The sequence below is a fragment of the Oreochromis niloticus genome, linkage group LG4, assembly GCF_001858045.2.
Source record: "Oreochromis niloticus isolate F11D_XX linkage group LG4, O_niloticus_UMD_NMBU, whole genome shotgun sequence".
Lineage (NCBI taxonomy): Eukaryota > Metazoa > Chordata > Actinopteri > Cichliformes > Cichlidae > Oreochromis > Oreochromis niloticus.
In genome coordinates this window covers 32,662,926-32,683,017 of record NC_031969.2, presented here as the reverse complement: position 1 = coordinate 32,683,017, position 20,092 = coordinate 32,662,926, and the positions used below count along the sequence as shown (strand labels likewise).

Here is a 20,092-nt window from a genome sequence, read left to right as displayed (position 1 = left end):
AAAACTCATCCTAATTAAAAGAATCCTTTTAACCTTTGTGTTCTTTTTAAATCACTTTCTCGCTCATCAGGAAACTAAACTAACGGTGATCACACTTCACTCTGGTTTCTAATGTTTCATTTAGTTTGCTCTCTTTACTTTCTGTTTAAAAGATATTTGAGGTTTTGTTCTTTCATAGGCTCGTAGGTTAGTGTGAGGGGGTGTGTGTGTATCAGGTGAGCCATAAGGTTGTTGGTTTGAATCTCCTGATTGGGGCCTCCCTGGATGTATGAATATGATTTATATAGTAAGGTAAAGACGCCTGTGACCACTCTGATAAGAAGAACCAGGCTGGGGACGGTTGGTTTGTGCTTCTTCTGAAGCCTTTTTTTTTTATTTTTCTCAAACTGAAATGTGTTTTCACGTTTTAAATATTTCTGTCGCTGTTTAGATTAAAAAACAAACAAACAAACAAAAAAACAGCAGTCCACGTTCCCAGCTCCAATCAGCTGGTATTTCTCACGATGACATGCTGGAGGAGCTAAATGGTACGCAGCCATCAGGACTAATGAGTTACACCTGAGCTCGGTGCTCAGGTACCGTCCCGCTGATGTGCTGAAGAACAGAAAAGGGTATTTTCAGACAGGTGAGTTTTACCTGCTGTCGCTGCAGCAGTTGGTTTAATGAATTAAGATGTTCTTGGTTTTATTTCTTGAGGCTTTCCGCCACTGCAGGCTGTAGCTGTAGTTTGTCACACGGCCCTCAAAGCAGCAGAAGATTTAATTTGTGAGACGCAAACACGTCCAGCCAGCTGTCCAGGGGCTGGTGTAATATCAGTGTTGAACACAAGAGGGCGGCAGTGCTGTTAGTGACTGATGACGGTGTAAAAAGGAAGAATTTTTGTCTTAAATTGAACAAAAGCTTTTTTTTTCTTCCTTTACTGTGTTTGGGATGTTCTGTGTTTTCACCCGACGTCTGAATGGTTGGTGCAAAATTTATACTTAAACAAGGTTATCACGTGATAAACTACAGGTGGGTGACGAAATAAAGTGTCCTAAATGGTGGACGGGAAGAATGAACTATTCCCTCCTTTGGTGTTTCGATGGTGGGACTTTGAAGAAGTTGCTCATTGTAAAGAACTTAGTTTTATTCCTACAGCACGCGCTTAAGAGATTAAATCGTTTATGTAAAAAGGGAAACATATGAATTAAAATGGTATTTATTAAAAATGTAAAAACTGCCTTTAAGCATAAATGTGACTTGTTTGAGATATAATCGGTGTCACGTGGTCACCCGATCATCAGGCCTGTCCTTCCGGCTGCGTGTCATCGATCAGCTGTGTTGTTGACTCCATCTCCTCTGACTGTTCTTCATTCACTGCTGATTTGAAATCCTCAACATCTGTGCTATTTCTGACCCTCACCGAGGAGCTCACGTGATTATTGTTATTAACAGCATCACTCAAAGTTGTATTCAAAGTGCTTTAGTAGATACTTGGACCAAGGATGAAACAATCCAGGAGAGCTGGGGCCTGTTCTTCGTACCTCGCTTACTACATCCAAGATCAAATGACACATCCAAGATCAAATCATCGCGCTAACTTTGAGCTCGCTAATCCGGTTCTCCGAACACACCTGTTGTTGACGATTAGTATAGCTGGCTGAAGTAATCTGAGATCACTGGGTGGCTTAAAAGGGGCTACGCATCGATAGTAGAAACATTGATCGGCAACCCTGTGATTGGTCGGCGAAGATGTCGAAGGAGCGCGCACAGTATTTCACGGCAGCAGACCAAGAACTCTTGATTGAGGGATATCAGGAGTTTCAGAGTTTAATTAAAACGCAAGGGAACACCGCAAAGGCTGCAAAAGCAAGGAGAGAGGGCTGGCAGAAAGTTGCTGACAAATTAAACTCGTAAGTGATCCGTGATATTACATTATATCATGTGATATTATATTATACCACATTATATTATATTACATCATATCCTCTTTCACATTAGAGCCACAACAGGACCCACTAGAACATGGGAAAAAGTAAAAGTGAAATATAAGAATATTCTACAGAATGGTAATATTTATCACTTATATTGCTTTTAGTCTATGACAAGAGACCCTGGAATAATCTGTTTGTTTATAACAGCAACCAAGAAAAGGGCAGAGCAAATAAAGACAGGTGGTGGTCCTGCACCCCCTCGTCACACCCCTTTTTGTACTGTGACATTTATTGACATTGTGGGTTTTTTTGTGTGTAGTTTGACATAACACTCCATCACTTTTACCTGTTCCCATGCAAGGGGTGACTGAAGCATGCACAGTAAGTCGGGAGTAAGTATATACAGTACAGTAAGTATATATATATATATATATATATATATATATATATATATATATATATAGAGAGAGAGAGAGAGAGAGAGAGAAAATAATACCCTCACGGGAGAATCGATATCTCTCTATGAGCACACCGTCGCGCTGAGCTAAAGGATCCCGTCTATCCCGCAATATCCGCTAAATTCTGTAAACTCTCCTTATCAATCTTGCACCTTCCTTGCTCGCGTACAAACGGACAGGACATGGCTGCGACAGACTTCCCAAATCCACCTTCGCTTTTTTAGCCGTGGTCTGTCATCTTGATTGCACGTAGTAATTTACTATTACTACTCTAAAATATGAATTACATCTGACATGATCTACTACATGTAATAGAATGATTAATAGTACATTTCCCTTTTTTTCGGAAATGACCTGTATGTATCTGTATGAAATCAATAAAAGAATCAAAAACATTATCTTTAGTTACATTGATAATATTTATTTATGGTAAAACAGTGGCGAAATATCGCTCTTGCTTTCATATAACTGCAGCGGACATACCTGAGAGGCCGCGATCTAATCCTGTTTACATAAAGTAAACCTGCTCCCGAGCAGGTTTACGCTTACGGATCTGTTGCTATGACAGCAAGTCCCAGATGAGCTTCGGAGAACCGAACGATCCAAGATCACGCGAAATCGTCAACATTCAAATCCGGCTAACTTACTTAGCGAGGTACGAAGAACAGGCCCCTGATCCCAGATTATTTATTCATTATTTTTTTTTTAAAGGCTTTTTATTTTTTAGATCTTGAAGGAGAGCAAAATTGGATATTGCAGTATATCAAACTGACAAAATACAAATAAGGAAACTGTTTGTTCAGGATCAGCACATCCTTCTGGATCCTGAGAAATCAGGTCATCTCTGGCAGGGAGAGGATTTTTATCTTGGCTTCTGTAGTACAGCAGTAATAGTATCTGTGGTGGTGAATTTGAGGAGGATGATAGAAGTGTCGTACCTGGAAGAGGAATTCTGAACTTTAGTGGTCATATATTAAAATGGCAGGATGTTTATCTTAAACTAGTGAGTAATAATTATCTTAACTAGTGATTTAGACCCAATAAAGTCAGTAATAACACAGTTTCACACATGTTGCATTAAAGCAGGGGTCCCCAACTTCAGGCCTCGAGGGCCGGTGTGCTGCAGGTTTCAGATGTGTCCTTGATCCAACACAGCTGATTTAAATTGTTAAATGACCTCCTCAACATGTCTTGCAGTTCTCCAGAGGCCTAGTAATGAACTAATCATGTGATTCAGGTGTGTTGACCCCAGGATGAGATCTAAAACCTGCAGGACTCCGGCCCTTGAGGCCTGGGTTTGGCCAAGCCTGCATTAAGGTGTAAAAGTATTGCATGTTTTAGTTTTGACTGTGAATCTGCGAACTAACAAATGCAGTCATGAAACAGGTGACATAACTTGTCAGTCGAAACCATCTGCCTCCACAGGGCGACGCAGCATCTAAGATCTACAAGTGTTTTCAATCAGCAAGCTTCAAATCCTGATTTTACTGAAGATCAATTCAACGCCATTATGTTCAACTAAGACTAGACTGAAAAAAAATTAGTTAAAATTAAACTAGACTGTAAAATTGAAACAATTCTTGTGACTTAGAAAACAATTTTAAAAAAGAAGAGTAAATATCGTTAGTTTTCATATGTTTGATAAAGTTATTACAATTTTCCTGATGAGGTGTTGGCGGACGTGTGATTCTGGATGTTAACAGACAGAAAATGTAAGTTTTTATTTATTATTGTAACAACTCTGATTTTCCTAAATCTGGGGTCTGACATGCCCTCCATACATTATTAAAAAGACTATAAAACAAAACTGAATTAAAAACCAAAAGAAATGAAAAACATTAGTAAATACAAAGCTGCACCGACTCTGGGCCACATGAACGTATGACATGAGCTCAGACACAAACTAAAGGGAGATTGTTTTTATTTTTTAGAAATTGTACTTTAAAACCACCAACATCATTTATAAGGCATTCGCAACAAATCTGTCTTTAATTTTTCAGTTTTTAGACATTACAGATGCTTTCAGATGCTTTCTGGAGGGTTTCCTAAAGACAGGAGAACAGCTAAGGCACAGCAGCACAGCTCCCAGCGAGAGACGACGATAAAGAGGAGACGGAGGGACAGGCTGGTCGGACATATGAACGGAGCCGCGGCGAAGCACAGCGGGACGCCCTCGGCTGGGACCGTCCTCCAGAGTCGGAACATCTCAGGAATGTTTTCACACCAGCGACAGGTCTTCAGAAACGTCACATCTGCACCTCTGCGTCACATTCCAAACATCTACATCTTAATACTCATTAACTTAAAAACTGTACATCATCTGTCAGGTTTTTACAAAATACAGCTTTACATAGATTCATTCGATATATGAAAAATACACACCGGATGTAAAAATGTCTCTGAATCTTCAAATTAGGTTTGAATTTGAATAGAAAAAAATAAATGAGTTGAATTTGGTATTAAACTGCGGAGGTTTTAAATTCAACACATGATGGCCGCTTAATGTAACCGTAAATAAATGTAACCCTTACAGAGCAGCGTGGAACCGACACGTCCTGTTCATGCCCCACACACACTCAGAGACTCTTCATACTCATTCAGAGCTGCTGGGCTCCAGCTTTGGTCCCATTTATGTAAAAAACAAACAAAAAGTGTTTTATACACTTTGCTGGTTCAGTTTTTACATGTTTCTGTGTTACAGTAATGAGTAATCCTAACAGTGCTGACACTTCATTGTTAAAACTCTGCAGTTTTCTGGACTCTTTGTTTACACTTGATTGATTTAAAACTCACGACTGCAGCCATTCATCATCATGGCATAGTTTATTTATCCTGTAAGGGTGATCTCTCAGCTCTGCTCTCTGACGTGTGCGATAGAAAAACCACCATCGTTATCAGCTCTGTTTAACTGGCAAATTTTATATAAGGTGGGCCATTTAGGCTGCTTTAGCGCACATCTGCAAGCTGCTTTGCAACCCACGTCCTGCTTTTTCTGATTTTATCACATTAACACTGATGCTAATCTTCTCCTAAACAGAGCCACAAATAAATAATGGAAATAATCTTCATAAGACTACAGCAGCTCTGACTGAACCCAAAACTAGCTGGAGCCAACATCTGTCAGGCTTTAGAAAACATTTCAGTCACTGACCCCGCCCCCGAAAAAACAAAACAAAAAAGAAAGAAAAGTTCTGAATAAATTAGTCGGGTAGCCGTTTGTACAGCAGAAAGTTTGTCGTTTTTTAATGTGTGCAGATTAAAGGAAAAAGGAGGCGGATCTCTTCCAACATAGCGGACGTCTCACTTCAAGTCTGAGGGATTCAGACATGGCACAGAAAGAAAACACGAATCGCACACAGAGCCCGAACAACTTAAGAAAACTCATTAAATATATTCTGTCCATAAATTAGCACTTTAAAAGATTAATCATAATTTCCCCTGATACCCAACTGGCTCTGTGTGAGAACATCTGTGGTTGCTGAGAACTGATTTTAGGCTCATTATCTCTGGAAAGGTGGTTAAAGGGAAAATCATTGGTACCGTCGCTGCGGTGAGATTTCCATCTACAGCTGATTCTTACTGGCAGCTGCTTCTGTGGATCATTCATACAGACACAGCATTGATGTAGAAAAAAGAACATTTTCATAGTTAAATGTCAGCAGTTATTGGTTAAATATTTCTAAATGTTACTTAAACCGATTTTCCTTTTTAAAGAAGCAAAAACACGGAAATTTTTCCAGCTAAACAGGACATAAAAAAAAAAAGCTTTCAGAAATCACATACTGTGCTTTAAAGTGGGCTGTTCTGCTCCCTTCCAGCTCGATATTTTTATTCTTGGACTCCATTAGAGTAGCTTTGCATGATTCAATGTTCAAAATAATCTGTTTATCTTACAGGCTTTGTGCATATCCTTTCTCACTGACGTCACACTGAGCCAAAAGGGAAAAAAAAACAAAAAAAAAAAACTGACACTGTTTAAATCAGATTTTATTTTTTAAGAGGTTGATTTTGGATTTTAAACTAGTAGCGTGGAGAAATCTCATTCTGAGGCGATCCTTAGAGGCTTGATTCAGGTTTATGTTGTAGTTTTTAAATAATGGGCCTAAAGAACGAGCAACCGTGTCTGTTTTCAGCATGTGACCCTAAACTCAGGGAGACACTCAGACAACAAGAGGTATAAAGTTCTTCGAACACTCTTAACACACTCTCACTCACTCGAGCACGCACAGCTTTGTAGTCCTAAATAAAAGTGAGAGCAGACCGAATGAGGACTGAAGGAGAAGATTTTCCTCAGTGTCTCTTCCCACCGTTCCCTCTGATGCTCCATCTGTCCTCTCTGTTCACGCCCACAGACTTTAAATAAATAAATACTGGACACAAACGGGACGTCAGCCCTGTGTTTTCCTTCATTTTCCCTCGCCTCGTTCTCCCTCAGTCCGTCCGCCTGCTACCTTATCCTCCCGTCCTCTCTGGGCAGGCTCAGTTCGGATTTCGGGTCGGGGCTGGCGGAGCTCCACGCGGTGAGGCGGCAGCGCTGCATGACCGGACAGGCGCTGGGGCCCATCGAGCAGACGTCCGAGGCGGACCAGTAGCCCTCCAGCAGCCTGTCCAGCCAGCGACGCAACGGTGCCCCCGTCAGACTGGCGTTGGCCTCGGCCTCCTCGACAGCACCCAGGCTCACCGGCAGCTGCAGGACCGGGTTGAGGCCGTGGAAGCTCTGCTCCATGTAGGAGTTCTTGGCTGGTCCACTGTGCAGACGCAGAGCGTCCTCTGGAGTCCAACAGCAGAAGGACAAAGAAAGTCTGAGTTAAACTGTAGTCGTGATGGGGGAACTGAGCTACCACAAAAAGTAACACTGTCTACGTAAGACGCAGGTAAGAAATAAGAAAACATCCAAAACAAGAACACAAACAGACAAATCAAACATTACAACAGTAAGCACAGAAAATGTTTATCCGAACATAGACACACGTTTCAGATTATTTACAGGTTTCACCCCAACCGGTCGCAGCAGATGGCCCCGCCCCTCCCTGAGCCTGGTTCTGCCGGAGGTTTCTTCCTGTTAAAAGGGAGTTTTTCCTTCCCACTGTCGCCAAAGTGCTTGCTCATAGGGGGTCATATGATTGTTGGGTTTTTCTCTGTACCTATGAAGCGCCTTGAGGCGACTTTTGTTGTGATTTGGCGCTATATAAATAAAATTGAATTGAATTCTTTGGTTCCCCTCGGCCCAAAACCAGACTGAGGTGGTCTGGTCCAAAGACCGTACTATTGCTTCCAACTCTTATATACAATCTGAATGAGAAACTAACAGATGCTGCACACGAGGTTAGCATTCTGTAAGCTTCTGCTTTATCATCCTTCAAGTCATGAAGAGGGTCTTTCTCAGAGTCAGTCTCACAACCAAGACTCGCCCCCTGCTGGCCATTAAAGGGAATGCTGGTTTAAGACTGGCTTCACTACAGAACAAGTAGCCATTCAGGAGTTATAACAGCTTTTTATCTTTTATACATTTTTCTGAATTTTAAAGGGTTTTTTTTGTCGTTATTGCTTAAAAATGTTTTGTAAGTTTCACAGTAAGTCTTCATCTTTTTAATTACGGCAACATGAGGCATATTTCAAGAGTAAAATTTAAGAAGCTTACAATACAAAGAGCCACTTTTTAAAGCCTGCTGACCCGCAGTCCTGTGCATATGCACCAAAGGCTGTGCGGACAGATCTGACCAAATCCAAACCACTTAACATTTTTAGTTTATCTTTAATTATAAAAACCATGCTAGGGTGGACATTTCAAACAAAAATGCAGCAAATTTTACTGTGAACTGTTTAGCTTTTTAATAAAGTGCTTAAATGTAATTAATGATTATTGGCGGAACAGTTCATTAGCGAGAAGCTCGAGGAGTCTTCTCTAAATTAATTGAAGGTGAATGCTGTCATTTTAAAGTACAGCCACCAGTTACAGATGCCTGTGCATGCAACAACAGTCCGATCGGATCACGTCACGCACCACCTGCACTTCATAGCAGCGCCCTGTAAAACCTCGGTGTCTATTCGTGCACCGAGCTTTACTTAGTCCTGCAGTTATCCCCTGAATACCCACACATGGCCCGAGGAGGTCAAACAAACCGAGCGTTAACCCGGGGCAGGCTAATTCGGACAGAGGTGACCCCGTGTGGGCGCGAGAGGGCGATTGGATACGACACTATAAATATATGTTTGCATGGTGCTGACAGCTGTGACAGGAGGGCCTCTGCTCTGTGTAATTTAAGTACTGGCTATTATCTGCTGTTGACATGAACAAGTATGAAGATCCTGCATATAATTTTAACACGTGTTTCCAGGAGAGTTTCTGAAGGCCGACACTTTGTGCCAGGTTTAAGCCTAACTTGCTGTGCATGTAAGTGAAATGAATCCAGTGGATAAAAGTACTCCGATTACTAAGAACACGTTTTCTTTTAACCAGCAATGAATCTCTACTAAAGTATGAGGCTGTAAACTTTAGTTTCTGTCCACCTAGTAGCCAAACCGATGAGAAAACTTGCAATGACGTGTAAAAGTCCACGTCTGATTACAAATACAAGAACAAAACAGACTTCCCATCTCAGGAAGGTTTTAAACCTGCACTTTTTCTTTACAGGTAGAGCTGCCTTGGTCCTGTATATTTCCTGGAAACCCTGCACTCGTGCTTCTAAGCAAGTCTGATCACCCACCTTGCTGTATCGGCCTTTGCCTGTGAAACTCCAAAGGAGCTACAATGAAGCTGGTCTGGCCCAGCGGGCTCCAGTGGTGCAACACCCTCAGTGTCCACACGCCAGGCCTCAGCGGGGAGGTGAGAGGCGGCCGGTAGTGTGTGACCTCAGCGGAGGCGTCCACCAGGATGTCGTAGGTGGCGGCGATGACGTTGGTTGGGTCGATCCAGACAATCGTAGCCGTCAGGTTGCTCTGGCTCCGGCTCCAGCGCTGCACGGCCACCGGCTCGTCCTCAGGTCCCAGGAGACGCCCCCAGTTCCTGAAGAGACGCTCCTTAGGATCCCAGTCGGTCCCCACCTGAAGAGCGGAAAGGTCAGAGTCGACTCTTAAAGCTGTCTACACGCGTGCGCTGCAGCTTGATCGAGTTTAGACATTGGTTAGAGAAAGGTGCACGGGAGACGCGTTTACTGGTAGGAGACCCTAAGAGCCAACCAGCTGTTCTCCAGCCTCGATTACTCCAACTCTCTCCCCTCTGGTATCAACAAAAAGTCACTCTCTCACCTCCTGTTAGGCCAGAATGCAGCAGCTCAGCTTCTTTACTGGTTTTAGTACTATGCTGGTTTTGACTTCCTGTAATTTTTTAGAGTTCATTTTAAAGTTTTACTGATCACTTTTAAAGCATGTCGTGTCTGGCCCGAAGCTACACAGCAGAAGTGTCGAGTCCTGGGCCTCAGAGCTTCAGGCTGGTCCCTCGTGGCTGACCCAATCTGAAGCTGGCTGGTTTTGCCACCAGGGCCCCCGGCTTTGAAATGACCCGCCCGATGAGATCGCGCTCACACAATCAGTGACCTCCTTCTATCCAAGAACTCATTTTTGTAGACTTGCTTTTACGTCACACTGTTACACTGATGTCTTTTCCTTCTGGCTGTGACAAAGGAAAACTTTACAAAGTATTCCAACTGGTTTCTCCTGAAACTGGCTGAAAATAATGTGTGAAAGCTGCTCTAGAATATGTCAGCGTCACTGAAGGGGGCTGATCTGTTACTGTTCACTGTTGGTTTGAGCTGCAGTTTTTAAGGTTTCCTGTTATGTTTAAGGTGTATCACATCCTGGGCCTGATGTTCATTTATGAGCTTTCTGCTTGTTTTACCTAGAAAGCCTGAGCAAAGCAAAACAATCCTGGTCAAGGAGAGAGGAAGAGGAGCTGCTTTTATGAACCTGTTCTAGCCGGTCATAAAACCACAACTTAACATTTCTGCAGCTGAGATATTGAACTGTTGGAGTCCCAGCATGGTACAACTGTCACATCTACAGCTGTTTGAGGCTATCTGTCGTGTGTGTGAGATGCTCTTGTTCACGTCTCTGCTGTCTTTCATTTCTCTGGGGAGTGTAATCCTGTGAGACTGGAGATTCACTCTAAATTTTTATATTTTCACTTATACATTATTCTATTTACCTGCTTTCTAATTTTTGAATATTTGCTTTTAGTCTTTGTTTTTACTTCCCTGCTGGAATCAATCGTTTCTTACGCTTAAAGTCAAAACATTAAAGCATCCTGGGACATTTATGTAACTGAGAATCTAACGAGGCATGTAAACTGAGGTGATAATAAACCCAAAACAGTGACTGCAGAACGATGTCCAGGTTTATGTTTAGTTAAGAGAGTCCTCATAAAGACACAAGTCTGACCTGGATGTGTTGGAGCCTGTTAGCGGCATGTGGGGAGCTGGTCAGGGTGAAGTGGTCTTTGGGGGCCACCCAGGTCTCCAGGGTTTCCAATTGATTAGAGGCTTGGTTGGTAGCCACATGATGGACTAGGTAGCCCTGGTACTGGTCGGACAGGAAGTAAAGGTGCACAGACACTGGGTGACTCACGCCGACGTACCTGAGAAAGGAGAGAAAAAAAAGATAAAAGCCCCAAAACGTATTTAAATCACATATACAATAAAGTAGATACAACTTCCTCCCCTGACCCCTAACTGGTCCCAGCAGATGGCTGCCCCTCTCTGAGCCTGGTTTTTCCTTCCCACTGTCTCCAAGTGCCTGCTCACAGGGTCCTCACCGTACAATATAAAGCACCTAGGGGCAACTGTTTTTGTGATTTGGCGCCATATAAATAAAATTGTATTGGATACACACTTTTATTTTCCCTGTGTTGTCCACTAGGGGCAGTCTCAAAGCGAGTCGGTTAAAATACCCAAGTCAAAGGAGTTTGCAAAGAAAAAAAGACTGAGAACCTTCACAGACAGACTGAGAACCTTCACAGACTTAAAATACCCAACTTTACAAGTAAGATGTTTACAGACTAACACAAAAACGTTTGTTACGTTAATTAATTTTTTAATTTAATTTTTCAGCCGGTGTTTATTTTAAGGACCAAAGTTAAGGATCTCACTAAGTTGACTGACAGGTGGATGGCACAAGTAACTGTAGCTGTGAGGCTTCACCTCACTGGAGTCCCTGAATTGGACCTCTGGACCATTTTAAGCATTTGTAATACATCATATGACCAATAATATTCCTGCTGTGGAGTTAAATGTACCGACATGCCACCCAAGAAGTCTGAGCTCCAGTTTTGATGAGTGAAATTCTAGGATTTTAATTGGATGTTATTCAGCACTAATTAGCAGGTATCTATATCTGCCTACATAGTCTATGAATGCAGTTTGCTAACCAAGCCGGCTAATTATCTGGCACTCCACCCGCTCGTCTACATATGGTAATCTCTGTTTCTGAAAAAAGCCAACATGGCTGAAGCAGTAATGCTGGGCCTTCCAAATGTAAGTGAGGTTTCCACAGATGGTCTGTGTTCAATACAAACGACAGGTACAGGAAACGCAGCCGAGATGGGGAACTCCAGGCCTCGAGGGCCGGTGTCCTGCAGGTTTTAGATCTCACCCTGGGTCAACACACTGAATCAAATGATTAGTTCATTACCAGGAGAACTTCAAGACATGTTGAGGAGGTCATTTAGCCATTTGAATCAGCTGTGTTGGATCAAGGACACATCTAAAACCTGCAGGACACCGGCCCTCGAGGCCTGGAGTTCCCTGCTTTACAGCGTATCGTCACTGGCAGCTGCTGGATTATGGCTCCAAATTACTCCAGGTTTTTTCCAAAAATATTTTTAAAAACTTAAACCTACATTCTCCTAAAAAACTCCTTATCCCGTTTTATTTATTTATTTATTTATTTTCTTTTTTTTTTTTCCAAGTATTGTTGGACAGGTAGAAATTCACACTCCCTAGGAATGATGCTGATACTCAGGTTCGCTGCCTGATTGGCTGTCGTTAGTCACATGTCCCCATCGCATGCCTCTTTTTCCAGAAGACAACAGAAACATCAGCTGTGACTGTGGTTAATTCAACATGGTAGCAAATTACAGGTATTGCTGACCTTGTTGTCTTTGAGAGCAGACATGTCCCCAGGATGTGACTGTTCTCAACATTAGTGCCAATCATTTGGATGCAGCCTCAATTACAACATTCAGAGCTTCTGATAATTAGATTTTAAGGCTTACAGAGTCGGTTATCTCCCCTTCTCCTGTTTCCAGGCAGTGTTTTCTGCATTTCCTTTTCTTCTGTTGTGTACATACTGTTGTAGGAGTGCTCGTATATAACAAACTCAGGCTTTAAACTCAGATTCAGACAGTTTTCTGCTCTTTAATCTGTACGTAAAAGAGTCCTTAATATGTTAATGTCAGGCCCCCTGCTCTGATTGTGAGCACGCACTTCACCCCATCCTGCTACGATTCAGACTTTCTGCTCTGAAGGGGAAGCCAGTCGCATTAAAGACGACTCAAAGAAAGAGAGAAGGGCGCTGAAACGGCTCGTGTCAGACAGAGGATGGACCGGGCAGTGTTCACTGACATAGATAAGGATTATTTTGAACCACCAATTATGCAAAGGTCCTTTGCTCCAAATGTGAAACCAGCTCTTTGAAGAATGACATCAGGTCAGCTGTCATTCATTTCCTGATGAATGGCCTCACGTTATTATCAAAATCGTCTTTCAGGTGTTTATGTCTGTTTCTCCTTTTTCATTCGGACTGGCGGGCGAATCTTTTTCCTGGAAAACTCTTAATGTGACAGCTCGTATCCCTGAATCTCTACAGAGGATGTGGAGAATCTCCAAGGATCTGTTAAACCAACTAAATAAATGCATCTGTGTTACTGCAGACATGGTTTTAGAGGTCTCTGACTGAAATCACAGGTTGAAGGAAACAGACTGGCCCTTTCTAACCACCCCCTACTTCCCCTTGCACACACGCACACTCCCATAATGCTGCCCCCACCCATGCCAGCCACCAGTCCCCACCCAAGCTCCAGCAACAAGTACCTCCTTGTACCTACTGTGAGAGAGACGGAGCTGGAAAAATCTAGCCTGTGCAGAAACTGAAGCCTGATTGTACAAAGGAACAAGCTCGCCTTATCTTCATATTTAATTTGGACTGCACAAACACCAGCGGTGGCCAGTTTGGTGGAAAGACATTTCATCTGCGAGTCCTCCCCTTTCCCCTGAGAAGACGACTGCACAGTTTCTTTCTCTGCGAAAAGCACAATTTACTGGTACGGCCAATAATAACAGTGTGTTACACAGAGAGTGATGGAAACTGATGGAGGTGATACCTGCACCTCTGCTCCAGCCTCTGACAGCCGTGCAAACAGTGAGCTGGACCTGATGAGACGAATGCTTCTCTATGTTGAGTTCAAACCAACAACAGCTTCATCTTCGTTTTACAGTTTCAAATATCTTGGAGTTCAAACCTGAAGGCTCTGCAAACACTGCACTGCATGGCCGATCACGTAGATAATAAATGAGAACGGTGGAAAAAAAGGGATCCTGCGGACACGATTTCACCCGTAGATGGATGCTCTCCCATGCAACACCTGTGCTATTCCCAGCCTGACTGCCCCTGATAAAGCCAAGGCTTTTATCTCATTTCCTGCCTGCAGGTGAGGAGCTGAGCTCGAAAAATAACCTGAGCAAAACGACCCCAAATTCCCTCTTTACAAACCAAAAAGAGGCTGTTTGGCCTCTTTAGGTAGGCCAAGTTTTCAGTATGATTTTAATTAAAGCTTGCACAGCGCTACATTTGATTAATATAGAGAAAGCAGTAAACCTGAGCAACATAACTCATTTTCACACATCCTTTCCAGTCTGAGCTTCTGTAAACATCAGCTGACAGAGGTGTGAGAGAACGCAATGCCTGATGCAGATGGATCATACGATCATACGTTAGCTGGTTTGAACCTGTCAGACTGGGCCAGTGTGCAAATACTGCAGCTCACAGTCGGGCACATTTACTGCTACTGAGTGGGCATTATTCCTGCAAGCTCCATTCATGCAGACCCCTCACCGAAACCACTCGGAGCATTTCCAGTATCGAGTGGCTCTGAAGTGGACCGATTCCTGCTGTGTGGCATTTGTGGAAAATATCCTCACAGAAGCGTCCATGTGTGAAACGGTGACAGTCAATAATCTGAGCTGTGAGAATCATTTTCTGCTAATCTGAAAATGTTTTTCTGTTGATGCCGTGAAGCAAAACACTTCCTGTTTCTTTGTAATCTACCGTGAAGTTACACGTCATGATTCGATGCACTCTTCCCATCAGTCTGTGTTAACAAAAGAACCTTTGGATGCTTCTGGGACAACCCCAGTGTGTGTACACACACACACACACACACACACACACACACACACACACACACACACACACACACACACACCTGGGATTTCAGCAAGTTTTCCATGTGGTTGGTTGGGCTCTGGTGCAAACACACTGCCACACATATCAAAGCACTCTTCATGCATCACAGCCCAGCACCCTTGTTCGTACCTGCAGCTGTTGTCGCTGGGATGTCCCTGCAGCGAGCTGGCAGCGCGGGACAGTCCCATACGAGCAAAGGCGTGGTAGTGGGTGAGCGCCGAGTCCGACAGGCCTGCGGGTCCGTCTGTCTCTGCCTCGTAGATGTTCTCCCAGTAGGCCTGCAGACCCGGTGTTCCCGAGGCGAGCGCTCCGAACAGGTAGGCGTCCAGCTGGCTGATGATCTCCTGACTGACGCTGGCCTCAAACTTCCGGGCAAAGAAGGTGGGTCTGGACGCTTGCTGCGGTCAGGAGAGACAAGATGAGGAGGGATGAAGATATGTGCACAATAAAAGGCAGTTTGATGGGTCACAAAGAAGATATTTTACTTCTTTCACTGACTCACTGGTTGAAATGAGTCCAAACACAAGGAATACAATCCCATGGTGCCTTGCTGTCACAAACAGGCTTATTCATGCTGTTTACGTCCAGCATACCTGCAGGATCACTGATGTTTACCAAGAAAAACATGAAGCACAGCAGCCTCAGTCACTGCTTTCTGCAGCTGTGGTGCAGTGAGATGAATGTTTTAATGAAATGCTGCAGTAAAAACCCTGAAATGAGTCAGTTTCTGCAGTGTGTTTACCACCAGCCTGTCCAATTATAGCCAACAGCTTCAACACTGAAGCAATTACTTTTACCCACGTTAACTTCACAGCTACCTCTGCTTTCGACCATTAAGTCGATGCTTCGCCTCTTTTATAATGTCTCCACTGTACTGTGAGCCATTTATCCATCAACTTCACTCACAGATAAAAGGATAAATGGTTGAAAATGTTAAGTATTTTAACAATTTATCCGTTTACAGTTTATGGCGTCTATTCAGATATTTTGTTTTCACTTGTTTTTAGTCACACAACGACATGTCCAGATGTTTTAGCTCTGGAATTTTTATACAGATAAATAGAAATTAAAATGTAAACAAACATCAACTCATCACTCGGCAGCTACAGAGTCACCGAGCTCATAATAAGGACAGTTTCAGTCAGCATATCTGATACTGATGATCATTATTTAAGTCAGAAGTCTCCAGCATGCAGCTTCACACAAAACTGTCATTGCAGTAAGAGACTCACCATCACACACATTAGTTTTTTAAACACGCACTGAGGGAAAAACATACTTTGCATCATTTCATTCTCAGTGACAGGACGACCGGGCACCTCCCCGGGAACACATTAGTCCATGTGAAAACCTCTGAGTCAGCACATTCCCAGACAGCTTACCCCGGCCTACACCTGATTCTAACCTAAAACCAAGTCTGGAAACCAAAAGCAGCATTTTGAAGGTCTGCCATATGATGTTCTCACTCCCAGGCTCCAAAACTCAAACCACTCCCAACAGACAGACACCAAGTCTGACATCATGTTGGGATCTCAAAGGAGACATGAACGGCTCCTTCTTTCCTAAAATAGCTGCGATGGGAAAAAAGACACGAAAATGATCAAATCAGACTGTAGTAATAAAAGTACCGAGCGAACATTCGCATTGACAGCTTTATGAAGTCGCCACCTGGACTGGTTTCCAGTAAAAAGGTGGATCATGTCAAATATTGACTGGTGAAATTTCTCGTCTCATGAATGTAATTTTTATGCCACAGCAGAGAAACAGCTGCTGTAATAATCTGTATTCTGGTTCAGCTCCTCAAAGGAATAAACATTTAAAACATTTTGAGGTTTTTGAAGGCACAGGCGGCGATGGGACGGCATCACATCAGGTCTGAGCTCTGCTGGTTTTCAGCAGAGACAAATCAGATCTTCAGGTCCTGCGAGGGCTATCGATTCATGCAGGTCATAAAAGTCTGGAGTTTAGGAGCTCTTTCATAAAGGTGGTCCAGTGTATCACCTGCACTGATAAACTGGATCCTTATTGAGAATTTAAAGACCTCTGCCGATCATGAAAAGCAGAAGTGCTCAGAACATGTGGGACAGAAGTGACAAAGAGGCTGAGAGGAAGAAGAAGAAGAACTCTTCCAGACTGCAGGAAAGAAGGGCGTGGCTATATGATGTCACCAGGAGGGTGTGACCTCACCACTCGGTGGGCTCCGGCTGCACCGGCAAGCCAGGAAACCCCAGACTAATGAAAAGGCCTGAGCAGCCTGCAGCGGAGCGCTTTGTTCCTCTGAGAAGTTATTCTGGGTGATTTGTAGCTAAACAACAGTGGAAACCACTAGTTACAGAGTCAGGGAGCCTTTTTGTTTCATCCATCATCAGATCAGAGAGAAATCATATAAATCTACCTTAACTCCATGCTCTCCACTGTGCCTACAAAGGTCAGACAAGACTCTTACGCTTTATTTAGCCAGGATTTATCATCTTTAACCCTTTTATCCTTCAGGTTATTCCAGGAGAGCCGTATTCCCTCATTATTCCCATTACTGATTATTGTTGGCAGCAGTTTGTCCAACAGAAACCAAACTAAGCCTTCAAACTCCAACCTGGCATTTAAAGTGACAAATAAAGCCAAACATACTCAAGCTTCCCATTAGAGGAACCTAATGAAACCACAGTGTTCACATTTCAGACGCTGGCACCAGTGAAGTCTTTGCTTTTATTTATTTGAGCAGAAAAAAAGCCTGAACATCATCTGTGAAATGGTTTCCAACTGATTTAAAGAAGTCAATAACTAAAAGAGCAGTAACTGATGAGAACTAATGCTGTATATGTAAACAGTTTGCTACAAATGACTGATTTTTCAGTGCATTTTATTGTGGCCCAGTCTAAAAAGTAAAGCGTATGTACATATATGTCCTGTGACCCTTACATCCAGGACTCTGAGCTGCTTTTCCAACTGGCAAACCCGACATTATAATAATGACAACCTTGAGAAACCTCAGCAGTGAGTTTTGGGGAGCTACCGAGCTCTAAAAATATTTTTGCCATAAGTGCAGAGCCGTTTCCAGGATCATCTCTCCTTATAGAAGCCATCAGCAGCCCCACCACAGGCGCTGTCCTCAGGTCTGTTGTTACAGCGAGCTGAGGACCGCCTGCTGGAAGTAAAAGCAGCACTGCTAATTTGTGAATGCGAAGCTATTCTGGTCTCTGGTGACCTCAGGAGGAAAAGAAGGCGGAGCTTCTGAGACATGATACGGCCACAACTTTACCAGATTTTATATCAGTAAATCTCAAAAAAGTGTCAAGTGTGGATTTATCCAGACTTCATGTGTTCTCAAACCACCAATAATAACTGTGACTGTGACAGGATTCTTCTTACAGTCACTCATAATGGCTGAGACTCTGTTTTCAGAGGTGGAAAAGTTGCATCAGTACAAGAGATATGACTTTAGGTCGGGAACAGCAGGAAAACGGGAGGCTGGGTGGGTTCCAAAGCAGCTTGCAAACTGTGAGCTTCACTCGTCACTGGTCTGTGTAAATTAATGATGTAAATCTGGTAAATATTAGGAGCAAAAGTTTCCTCTCTATCAGGGAACTATTGTTGAAGGGATTTGGTTGGTTGTTACGAATTTTTGAGGGATTAATTATTTGTTCACATCAGATCGGGTCTCTCTTTTCTGTGGGCATTCAAATTCCGTTCAAACAGATTTCTCTGTAGGGCTTCCCAAGGTTTAGGGGACAGTACACATTAATCAAGAGACATTAAAGAAAATGCTAATGTTTTAGCAGCTAATTCATTCACAGAGTCGACCTAAAATTCACAAGTTTAATTAAACCCCCCCCAAAAACAAACAAAAACAGCCACTCACACAAGTTTCCCACCAAAATGTAATCCACAATAAGATGTCGGAGTGAACCTTTCTGGTATTCAAATCAGGTTTTTGTGTAGTTCTGCTAAAAAAAAAAAAAAATTAAAATAAATAAAATAAACCCCACACACAAATGTCACTGGTGTTGCTGTGCTGCCTCTTGTGTGATAGTGTTTAAGTCACTTACAGACTAATGTTAATGATATTATTGATGTTCCAGGAATCATTAAAGTTGTATTAATATGTGAAAATGTAATGCAATGACTTATTTTCTGCAGTAACCAACAGTTTACAGAGAAAATCCCAGCAGGGAACCAGGCAATGCTAACGTCCAGGTTAGCCTACAAAGGACGTCTGTGCACATCATCCTGACAGAAGAAACAGGAAGTCCAGCTGTGTGCAGCTGGTTCAGGCTGAGCTAATTCTACTAGACCATCATATTTCATAGACACAGTCAGCAACTCATTAAACTCAGACTCAAGTGGAAAGTGTTTGCTGGGATGTGAGCCGGTGTTACAGGACTACTCATAACCACAAACACAAACCTGCGTTCACGCGTGTCTGTGCTGGTTTTACACCTAAAGTCTCCAAATATGTTTTTTTGAAATTATGTACATTTTATGCTGGGCCCTGATTGGCTCTAAGCCAGGTTGGATGTCACATGATGCTGCACATGAAACGTGGCGTCCTACCTGGAAGCGCGGCAGATCTGAGGGCTTGAAGTCGTTGGGCGAGCAGCCGCACCAGTCCACGATGTGCTTGTACTGGCACTTGCATCCCAGTTTGCGGTTCCAGTTGGTGAGCCTCAGGTTGTTGTCCACCATGGTGTCACAGTGGGCGCTGTTCTCCAGCACGGTGTGGAAAAAGGACTGCAGGAGGGAGACATACGTTTATCAATCATCATCGTTTTATGCATTTAATGCAGAAAAAACCCCAAAAATCTCATTTTGCTTTTTGACTCATCAAATATAAAAAACATTTTTTGTGATGATAAAGAGACTCATGTGAAAAATTAGAAGTGTTTCAGGTCAAAGTGAGCTGAAATAAAGCTGAAATATTGCCTCATTTTAAGAGAAGAGACTTGGAGGATGTCCCGGGATCATTTCTGCTGGAATACTTTATATGTTTTCTTGTTAAAATGACAGACTCTGTATCGGCGTGGCGTGTCTGAAGAGTTCTATACATATGTGTGCGTGTGTGTTACCTCGGCGGGCAGCAGCGTGTAGGCGTAGAAACGCTTCATGCTGCCGACCAGCTCATCCCTGGAGTTGACCACATAATCCACAAAGCGCCTGTTGAGCAGGAACCAATCAGAGCCTCCATCCACAGAAATGCCCTCTGGGATCTTTCGATCTCCAAGACGCCACATGTGGGTGTCGCACTCGTAGAAGAGACGGTCCAGGCCCTGTTTACGGATGAAACTGAGAGGACGCTTACGATTATTCAGCCTGAAGCGTGCTGTAATG

General features: G+C 43.1%; 1 protein-coding gene and 1 long non-coding RNA gene across 5 annotated transcripts in view; one reads left to right on the top strand and one right to left on the bottom strand.

The window, feature by feature from the left end:
- The first annotated feature begins 202 nt into the window (after positions 1 to 202).
- On the top strand, positions 203 to 10,739 carry LOC112846631 (uncharacterized). Of its 2 annotated transcripts, XR_003219719.1 has the most exons (4): positions 237 to 625; positions 4,372 to 4,604; positions 9,006 to 9,430; positions 10,213 to 10,739. It is a non-coding gene; the product is annotated as an uncharacterized LOC112846631 (long non-coding RNA). The 2 variants fall into 2 exon arrangements; XR_003219718.1 differs by lacking the exons at positions 9,006 to 9,430; positions 10,213 to 10,739 and having other exon boundaries at positions 203 to 339; positions 431 to 625; positions 4,372 to 4,584.
- The window catches only part of LOC100703873 (xylosyltransferase 1), a 41,830-nt gene continuing 24,817 nt past the window's right edge, over positions 3,080 to 20,092 (bottom strand). The window contains exons 6-11 of one of the 3 annotated variants that reach the window (XM_025906472.1): positions 19,831 to 20,047; positions 19,319 to 19,495; positions 14,897 to 15,165; positions 10,748 to 10,943; positions 9,079 to 9,415; positions 3,080 to 3,309 (exon numbers count right to left, since the gene is read on the bottom strand). In XM_025906472.1, the coding sequence (XP_025762257.1) occupies positions 3,095 to 3,309; positions 9,079 to 9,415; positions 10,748 to 10,943; positions 14,897 to 15,165; positions 19,319 to 19,495; positions 19,831 to 20,047 (1,411 nt within the window). In that variant the 3' untranslated portion in view covers positions 3,080 to 3,094. Of the gene's footprint in view, positions 3,310 to 4,275; positions 4,632 to 5,590; positions 7,142 to 9,078; positions 9,416 to 10,747; positions 10,944 to 14,896; positions 15,166 to 19,318; positions 19,496 to 19,830; positions 20,048 to 20,092 lie in introns of those variants that run through there. The other 2 variants (XM_025906473.1, XM_003442574.5) reach the window with 2 other exon arrangements.